Source organism: Osmerus mordax, chromosome 13 (assembly GCF_038355195.1).
Source record: "Osmerus mordax isolate fOsmMor3 chromosome 13, fOsmMor3.pri, whole genome shotgun sequence".
NCBI classification, from domain to species: domain Eukaryota; kingdom Metazoa; phylum Chordata; class Actinopteri; order Osmeriformes; family Osmeridae; genus Osmerus; species Osmerus mordax.
In genome coordinates this window covers 4,199,269-4,208,891 of record NC_090062.1, presented here as the reverse complement: position 1 = coordinate 4,208,891, position 9,623 = coordinate 4,199,269, and the positions used below count along the sequence as shown (strand labels likewise).

The window sequence follows — 9,623 nt, the reverse complement described above, 5'->3', positions numbered from 1 at the left end:
CTGCACAGGCATTGGCTGTTACAGGGACCATAGCAGTGACAGGATGTTGTCATATCCTCCCTTCAGTAAAGTCTTGCCAAGAGTTACACCGGCTGCACTGTTCTGTATTGTCGTGTCTGTTGTGATTGTGGGTTGGATTCTTCTGGACTGTACTAACACTGCTCGACTTCATGATACAACTTCATTTGTTCCTTGCAGGTTAGAATCACGCATGTCCAAGCCACCGGCCAATCAGAGACCCCCTAGCATGGTCAGCGAGTCCTCCACGGCTGTGACCTCAACGGTAGTGGACACCATCTCAGCGTCTAAGGTGAGCGGAAGTGTGTCTCGTGTTGTGACGGTGTGTTGCATCATTTGTTTGTACAGTAATTGGGCCCATGTTTGGGCTGTAAAACACCAAACTTGATATTGTATTATTAAGGCTTCATTGGGGCCCCCTCATACCTACACTGGCAGATTGGTTTAATCTGCCTGTGAACAGTCTCTCATTTAGATGAATGGCTGGACCGTGTAAATGGATAGTGATTTTTTTACGCCCTAAGGAAACTCAATTAAGGACCTCAGCGGATGGTTGGACTTGGGTGCAGCGTTTGCATCTGTCACACGCTATGTTGATAGACTGGTAGAGCACTGCTAGAAGTTGGTTGAAATAATGGGAGGTTCTAGAACCTCAGGTGTGACTAACACTATAAGGGTAGAAGATGCACTTGTCTCCTTCTTATTTGCAGTAGACTGCTCTGAGGATTGAAAGTGCTGATCTGCTTCGCTGCCTCGCCTTATCTTCTGTGTTCTGCTCTGTGCCTTGGAAGAGCATGGGTCATCCATCCAGCCAGCCAGCCAGCCACACACAAACACACTGTCTGATAGTCTGACTGACAGTCCACTATCAGCATCAAATGATCAGTCCCATACAAATCAATCAAGTCTGGCAGGAGCAAAATGGAAATGCCATCAACGGCAAATCCAGCAGCCAATACCCTGTCACTACCACCACCGCCTTTCCATCCAACACACACCTCCCTACACCATCAGGGCTTGTTAACGGGGCCTCAACCTGCTCGCCAGCCGAACCTTCAACACACTAGCCTTCTCGAACGCCACATCTCACGTCCCATCGCGGAGCCACACTATACCTAACAGCAGCCCTCCGCATTCATGAACACAAGCACGCATCGTTTCAATCCCACTGACGTCCAGCCCTTCATCCATCTCCCTGTCTGCCCTCTCCAACATGTAATGGCCCGGCTCGACACCGCGACAGGGACTCAGAACAGCCGTCCAGGTCCAGATCCCTGATATGAGCCAGCTCTTACGGGCTGCTTATGAGCACTCTTTCAGAACACTTTATCATTTTTCACTTCAAGGTGTGGGCTGCTAGCAGAGGTGACAGCTATTTCATGCAGAGAGGCACACGCTACATGATTGAAAAACACTTACTCATCCTCAGTGCCAACTCATGTGAAAGCGGTATAATTGCTTTAGCTTGTATTACCTGGTTCAATTTGGTGCTCTTTTAAAAGGCACAAGGGACAGGAAGTTCACAGTGAACAGTGGACATCAGATATGAGTTTATTTAGACATCTACAGGACAGTGTAATGGGGACGTGAATTGGAAATAATTTTTAAGGTTTGATTCGAGCTTATTCGGGTTTATTGTCTGTGTTTGCGTGTAGTGAGTCTTGCTTCAGTTAGTTTCTGCAAGTTTCCATAGTATGGGGAATGAATCAATGACATATATATTTATCTATCTTTTTCTATGCCTTATATTGTTTCAGTTTAGCTCACTTTTACCTGCAAAGGGGAAGTGACATCATGTGACCCCTGATGAATCCTGTTGAACGGTTGCTAGGATGCAGCGGCTGCCTGATTTGGTTTAGCCTAGCGTGTCTCACTCACTCCTTCTGACATCTTCCTAGGTAGTCAGAACTCTCGAACACCGTTCTCAGTTCCCCCCTGAGCCTGGCAGATGGAGTGATAGGTTGGGATGAGATGAGTAGATGAGTTCAGACTTAGAGCTGATATACCTGGTCCAGTCATTACTTTTTTGGAAAAAGGGAACATCAATAATGTGAAAGTCACTGTATCCCAATCCACCGTGAGTGTCTACTGTCTGTAATATGACCTTAACGGGTTTGAACCGAGCCATAAGGAAGTGAATTCACCTGTCCATTGGATGTCATTACAGCATTTCTACTTACCCTCTTTACCTTTTCAATCGTGTTTTGTTTTGACGGCTATAAATAATACCTAACCGTGGGCATGCAGGTGTGGTCTCTGCTCGTTCCCCCTCACTTCTCCTCAGCTGTGGCCCCTGGAGGGAGCCCAGAGCAGATGTTGTTTGTGAAGCAGCAGCTAAGGAAGAGCGTGCTTGTAACGACCTGTGTGTGTGGCTCCAGGCACATGGCCCCAGGAGCGCAGGCAAGGTGCACAGCTTCGGGAAGAGGGAGCAGGCCATCAAGAGGAACCCCAACATCCCGGTGGTGGTCCGGGGATGGCTCTACAAGCAGGTGAGCATCTCCCCTGAGCGCTGCCCTCGCATCACACTGGCACTCCAATTGCTGATAACCTGTAGATTCCAATCACATGAGGTTGGGGTAACTCATTCACACACACACACACACACACACACACACACACACACACACACACACACTCACACACTGATGGCGGTAGAGCTGCCATGCAAGGCGCTGGCCTGCCCACCAGGAACGACTTGGGGTCTCGTGTCTCGCTCAAGGACACTTTGACACGTGGACAGGACGGGCCAGGGATCAAACCACCAACCCTGTGGTCCCCTCCGGAACCACAGCTGTCCCACCTACTATATTATATACATACTAAACTGTAAGCCTACTAAAGTATACACTTTCTAAACTATACACCCACTGTACTATTTACCTACTAAACTGTAAGCCTACTAAACTATACATCTTCTAAACTATACACCCACTGTACTATATACCTACTAAACTATACATGTCTCTCAGTACAGAACAGTGGGTATATTGCGTCGGTGACATGTATATGTGTGTAATGTTCACATATACGAGTCCTTAATGTTTGTACAGTAGAGTGTTAGACATGCCGGTGAGTCCTGAGTGTGTTTGTACAGTACAGTCTTAGAGATCCCACTAACGTCCACATCTGTGAGTCCTTAGTGTTTGTACAGTAGAGTGTGACTTAATGCCAGTAGCCCACAGCCAGAGACTGCTGAGTGTGTGCGTGTGTGTGTGTGTGTGTGTGTGTGTACAGCAGAGCATCAAAGATGCCCGTGCACGACCTTGTGTGCTGTGCCTGGGTGAACAGGCACATGACACTCATCATGGCCCATCATGGGCAGCCTGGACCCCACAGCTCCCCAGATGCCTGCTGCATCGCTGGGGCGCTGGGCCTGAGAGATGGCTCCATTTATCCTGAATTATTAGAGGACCACGCTCCACCATTCGCTCATGTTGACTGATGCCCCCCCCCAGGCGTGTGGGCATAGCTCCACCGGGGATGGAGATAGGGGTATAAGGATGAAGAGAGAGAGAGGGAGAGTGGGATGGAGGGCGGTCTTGGCAGAGACCCACGTCATCCACTCTGGGTCGTGATGAGTGTTTTGACCTAGTGATGTGTTTCGTGTAGAACAGTAGGCCGCCCCTTATAGCAGCGACAGAAAAGGAAACACTAATGCAGAAAAGGCATTTAATTATCATATGCCGGTAGTGCGTATAAGGTCTGTTTTAATGTGTTTTCCCTCTGGTTCTTAGTGTATAAGAGAAGTAGATTTTCCAGTTAAGGGTTTTCATTTAAATATGAATGAAAATGTAAAGTGGTTGAGAGGGAGCGGTATGTAAATGCAGTTGTGTTTTGCTCCTGCAGGACAGCTCAGGAATGAGACTGTGGAAACGCAAATGGTTCGTGTTGTCTGACTTCTGCTTGTTTTATTACAAAGGTGAGTGACACACACACACACACACACCACCAACAAAACACACAGTGTGTGAACTGGGGAGGCACAGTAATTAGGAATAATTAAAATGGTCGCAAGGTGAATTGATTGGGTTATGAGTTCAGGCTCTCGATGCAAGTTCCGCTGTCTCCTGGTGCTCAAGCTAGACCTCTCAATCAGCCCTGCAATTAGACAAGGTTTCGCCACGGGCAATTCTTTGTCTCTTTCCCAATGTCACTGTCTTTCTCTCTCTCTTACTAGTCTATTTCCGACCCCCAGTCTGACTCTCTCTCTTTAGATCTTAAAGTCTTTCAGAGACCTATCTTTCTCAGACCTCTCTCTCTCTCTGTGTGCTCTACTCTCTGTTAACAGAGATAGAGAATTCTATTATTCCCTCCTATATAATCTTAAAGTGTCATTATGGGATGTAATCTATGGTGTTGTTGCCAGGGCAGCCGTTCCTACCACCTCTCCATTTATCATAGTGAAGAGCCAGATAAGTCTGCTGCCACCTCATAGCTAGCCTCTCCTTGAATCATCCTTGAATTATGTCTCAGCAATTACACCAGCCCCCCCCCACCCTCACACCCTCCCTGCAGTCCCCAGAACCCGGCTCTGATCAAGACTCTATGACCTGCTGTTTATGTGGGCACATGGAATGGCCAGCATCTATTGCAGCCCATAAAGGTAAATCTGATGTTTTGTGAGGAGTTTATGATGATAATAACGGTGTGTGTGCGTGCGTGCGTGCGTGTGTGTGTGCGCGTGTGTGTGTGTGTGAGACAGACAGTCGAGAGGAGACGGTGTTGGGCAGTATTCCCATGCCTAGCTATGTCATTGCCCCTGTCGAACCTGACGACCACATCAGCCGCAAGTACGCCTTCAAGGTAAGACCTCAGACCCCCCCCCCCTCCCCCCACCACCCACACACACACTCCCCCAAACCACTTATGTTTGCCTTGGCTTAGTTTGCTGCTTCAGCATGGCCGCCTTGACTGTTCAGACTTTGTGCAGGCTCAGTGTAACTATAGTCTGATAGTGATATCAAAATAGTGGAGAAAGTCATCACTTCACCAGTGGTACGTCTGTTTATTGTGTCGGTGTGATGACTGTGTCTGGATTCCTCTGGATGTTGCCCCGCCTCCTCCCTGTCCATCATCCGGCTTCTATTCTCACCATTGGTGCTGTGGGATACCTCGTCCCTAACCCCTCCCCCATTTTCATCTCAGTCGCCCTGGCCTCACTCGCCTGGTCCTGTCCACACTCTGCTCCCCTTTCATTGACCCAACCCTGGAGTAGCCCTCTCTGTCTGCACCCAGAGATGAACCGGCCTGCTATCAGATGGTCTGCTGCTGTTTGATCTCAGATGAATCCCATAGCAGACTTGCCCGGCGGGAAACAATCGGTTCTGATGTACCATTAACTAGTCACAAAGACAGAAACACATTGGTAATTGTTGCTCGTCTCTCTACAAAAAGTAGTTTGTGGTGAGTAGAAGTGAGATTTTCGGGCTGGGTTGTCTGTTGTGTTTGACAGAGGCTGGGAGCGTTCCTGTCCTCGGGGTTTAGAGCGGGGGTATTTACACATCCATCTCTCCCTGAACAAGAGCACATGAGGCTTTATGAAGAACAATACAGCGTGAACGCTTGATGCTCTCACTGGAGGGGACTCTGCGGCAATCCTTTCATTTTTCTTTGTGCTGGTTGTGTGTATTCCTCCTGTGAGTGTATACGTACATGTGTGTGTGTGCATGTGTTGTACTGTAAGACATCTTTTTCTGTCTTCCCAAGCTCACGTTACATACAATGGAATTTGTATGACGATAGTGCCAAGAGGCATATTAATTATACATCGAACCTCTTCTCTAGCTCTTTATCCTGCCTTGGGAGAACAGTGTACTATGCTGTATATTACCTTTGGGCAAGTGCTTCCAGGGTTCCATACTGCCTGGCTAATTATCCACCTTTTATTTAAGAGGTCCCTTATCACCACAGCTCTCTCTCTCTCTCTCTCTCTCTCTCTCTCTCTCTCTCTCTCTCTCTCTCTCTCTCTCTCTCTCTCTCTCTCTCTCTCTCTCTCTCTCTCTCTCTCTCTCGCTGTCTCTCTCTCGTTGTCTCTCTCTCTCTCTCTCTCTCTCTCTCTCTCTCGCTGTCTCTCGTTCATTCTTTCTCTCTCTTTCTCTCTCTCTCTCTATTTATATATATATAACTCTGGGAAAAATTATAGAATATACCTGCCTGTGTCATTAGCAGATACCTGTTTTGTCAAAGTTCAATGGAAGGGCTAAATGTATCCACCAACTACTGTACATGTTGAGTCTTTGTTAGTGCTAGATCTGCATTAGTTGTGTAAGCTGCTTGTTGTTTAGAGAGGTTGACGTGTCTGTTCAAATCTGTGGATTCAGACGTGGTCTCTCTTATCAAGAAGATCCTCCCCTCCCTGACCGTGGTGTCGTGGTGTTTCTACTGTACTGGTCTGCACTGCAGCACTGTTGTGTTTCTCGTGCCCAGTTTCCATTGTACATATTCTGCTTCCACGGAGCTTGCTGCTTTTGCTGTAGCAAAATGTTACTGTTAAACAAATGCAAAATCTCTGAGTTTAGAACTGAGGACTCCTAGTTATGGACCTGTCAAGGCTGTGTAGACCTATTGACCACATTGCATCTCTCTGTTTGAGGGAGTCCACATTGACTTTTCAGGTACTGCTCTGTTTGCTCATCTCACTATGTCTCTCTGGTTTCCTATTGGTCGATTCCCTCCCGTGGCGACCGGGTGTGTGTGCCGGCGGAGCGAGCGCCTTTCTCCCCGGGATGCCGTTCTCAAACACACAGGCTCCTCCCTGCCTTGCATGAATAGGTATTTGAGCCCACCTCATCCGTGAGTCACTCGCTGTCTGCCACTTCATGTCTCATCTGACAAACAAACGAGGAAGGATGCAGCATTCATCTCCCACCGGCGTCCTCACCCCCATGGTCATCTGTCTTGCACCCCTGCATGACTCTGCTGCACCAATCAGGGATGCACAATACCAGTGCTGAGCTGTTATCCCGTTTCTGTTTAATGACATACTGAGTGCACATTGGCTGGAGGAAACAGACATGAGTCCCTCTGAGCACTTCTTAATTGAAACGATTGGACGTCCCAGTCAAAGCCTTATCGGCTGTTGACTAAAGATGACAGGAAGAGCCTTTCAATCGCAGCACCGGTATTGGTCCCTCGCCCGCCTCATGTCAGTCCCCAGGATGTTGTTGTCACCGTGGGAGCTGTGGGACAGTGGGGGGTCTCACAAACCAGACCCTCGTCCTCTCAGCCTCCACGCACTCTCCGCCTCCACCTCCCATTCTATTGGGTTCATTGCAGTCATTGTCTTACTGTTCACAACAAGAATCCCATCTGTTTGTATCTGAATGACCTGAGACTGTTGAGTTTTTACAGCTGTTTTTTTTGTTGTTGTTGATAACCAGAACTGTCGTCAGCGTTCCACTGCACTCTGAATGAACCTCTAGAAGTGTCGTTTATCTGCACAGTTCCCTGCCGGGTGTCTGTGTGTGGAAGCACTGTTCCACACACACAGTGGTTGTTAAACTGGAGAGGAGTGCAGGGGAGCCAGATAGGTTAATCACCTCACAGGAGATTAAGACTAGACTTCCCTATGGTAAAGAGAGTACGCCCACCTGACTGCGCTGAGTAAACAAGCCAAAAACAGCGTTTCCTTTGAGGTACGAGACCTGTTTGACAGCAGATATGTAGCCATTCCAGTGTTGGGGGATTGGGGAGCTATCCTGGGTTGCTGTTGGCGCTGACTTGGAGCTGCCTGCTACAGCATGGTGCTGTGTGCTGCCAGCTTGTCCATTCAGCACTTCAGTAGAGATCCCTGTCGGGCCAGCGTGCAGCATAATCCAGGACTCTGCAATCAAAACATGCTTTGTCATCAGCTTCACCCAGTTAGATCATTACTGTAGATCTCGCCCAGACAGACAGAGTCCAGTACTACCAGTAGCATTGCAAAACAATCAACCGTTGGTAGAGACAGGATATTCACAGTTCAGTGTGGGTAGTTGTTGGTATTGGGGATAAGGGATGGAATAACTGACGGCAGACGCTGTTCATGGTCAAGGGCAGGTTTATTTGAGGAGGGACTGAAGGATGCACGTGAATATGACAAGAGAAGACAACACTGGAGGAGTAGTACACTTCCAGATAATATAACAACACAAGGCCTTGGATAGCTAGGCAGTGGGAAATCATCTAGCAGTCGGGGTTTGGAACTCTTTAGAAACTGCTGAGCTGCATACTCATCGGGTCGTTGGGCAATTGGAAGTCTGTTACGAGGGTGCCCCCCCGCAAGGCCAGGGCCGGGGACGGGGGTGGGAGGGGGGGGGGATTAGCCTTGTGGTGGCAGTCAGGGCTGGGGATTGGTGTTGGGGATGAGGAGGGTGGGTGGGTGGGTGCAGATTTTACTACCGGACCAGGAGGTAAGGTGAAGCCCATTAGAACACACTCTCCAAGACCTCAAAAACAACTAAAGGCTATATGGCAGCTAACAAAGTAAGACACAGGCTAAGTGGAGTGATATACTGTTCATTTCTTCTAGTTTGTCTCTCTCTCTTTCTCTTGTTTTCTTATTTCTCTGTCTGTCTGTCTGTCTGTCTGTCTGCGTGTCTGTCTGTCTCTGTTTGTATAATGTATGTATGGAGCCGTATGTTAAAAGTTATTTGTCTTTATAGCATTGTGAAGCAGGTTTTTTTTCCACGACTCAAAGCCTGTCTGAATGTCATTTACCATGGCTAGTCAGGAATGCTGAGAGGAAATTGAAGTTACTGTTTTCACCGAATCTTTAAGTCTCCTTGTCTAATCTTAGCCCTCAACCCCATACTACTTTATTCAGCCTGTTGCATGAAAAGCTTTATCTTACACAACTGTTTTTGCTTAGTGCCACTAACAAGCACCCGGAGTACCATGGACTTGATCTCATTTTGTTTTACCATCCACTACTGTAACATCACTGCTACAGTAGGGCTTCTTTCTGTAGGTGACATGTTGGTGCTGGTGTTTGAGCTAACATGCCCAGTTGCTGTTTGTTTTTAATTTTCTTGGAGGGGGGGGGCGGGGTAGCTGTCATAATGCTGAACCCAACCCTCCAACCAATCCGGTCTTTCTCTCTCCCCATCTCTGGTGTTCTCTCTCTCCCTCTCCCAGGCGAGCCACACAGGGATGCGCTCCTACATTTACAATAAGAACTCTGTGATTGGCTCGCAGGCGGAGCACGGCGGGATGCGGACGTACTATTTCAGCGCAGACACCCAGGAGGACATGAACGGCTGGATCCGAGCCATGAACCAGGCCGCGCTCATGCAGAGTCACGCCGTCAAAAGGTCAGCCCGGCCTTTCATTTGTCTTCATTTTCGAAATCCATCGTTCCCTCGTCAACCCCCCCCCCCCCCCCCCTCCCCCGTTCCCCCTCAGTTCTCCACTGCAGTGCTTGGAGAGCGAGGCGGTTAGCTTGGTGCTTTTCCGAGGCGTTCGTCGTGAATTAAGTGGACTTAAACTAGGACTAGCTGTGGGGACATGGTCTTCTCTCCTCAGATTTCCACGCACCTGTTCAAACATGGCCTGAGTAGCTCTGGGAGTTGCTTTTGGAGAGTTACTTACCAAACACGGTTGTAGCCTTGGCACGGCTTGGTCCCGCT

The 9,623-nt window shown here is 48.5% G+C and overlaps 1 protein-coding gene across 9 annotated transcripts in view; it reads left to right on the top strand.

Moving 5' to 3' along the window:
• Positions 1 to 203: 203 nt before the first annotated feature.
• plekha7b (pleckstrin homology domain containing, family A member 7b) overlaps positions 204 to 9,623 on the top strand; it is a 30,340-nt gene continuing 20,920 nt past the window's right edge. For all 9 annotated transcript variants that reach the window (XR_010878169.1, XR_010878168.1, XR_010878166.1 and 6 more), the window contains exons 1-5: positions 204 to 310; positions 2,397 to 2,507; positions 3,865 to 3,937; positions 4,721 to 4,821; positions 9,133 to 9,308. Coding sequence is in view for 2 of the 9 variants with exons in the window: in XM_067249302.1 (XP_067105403.1) it covers positions 212 to 310; positions 2,397 to 2,507; positions 3,865 to 3,937; positions 4,721 to 4,821; positions 9,133 to 9,308 (560 nt within the window). In the remaining 7 variants the exon portion in view is untranslated. The remainder of the gene's footprint in view (positions 311 to 2,396; positions 2,508 to 3,864; positions 3,938 to 4,720; positions 4,822 to 9,132; positions 9,309 to 9,623) is intronic.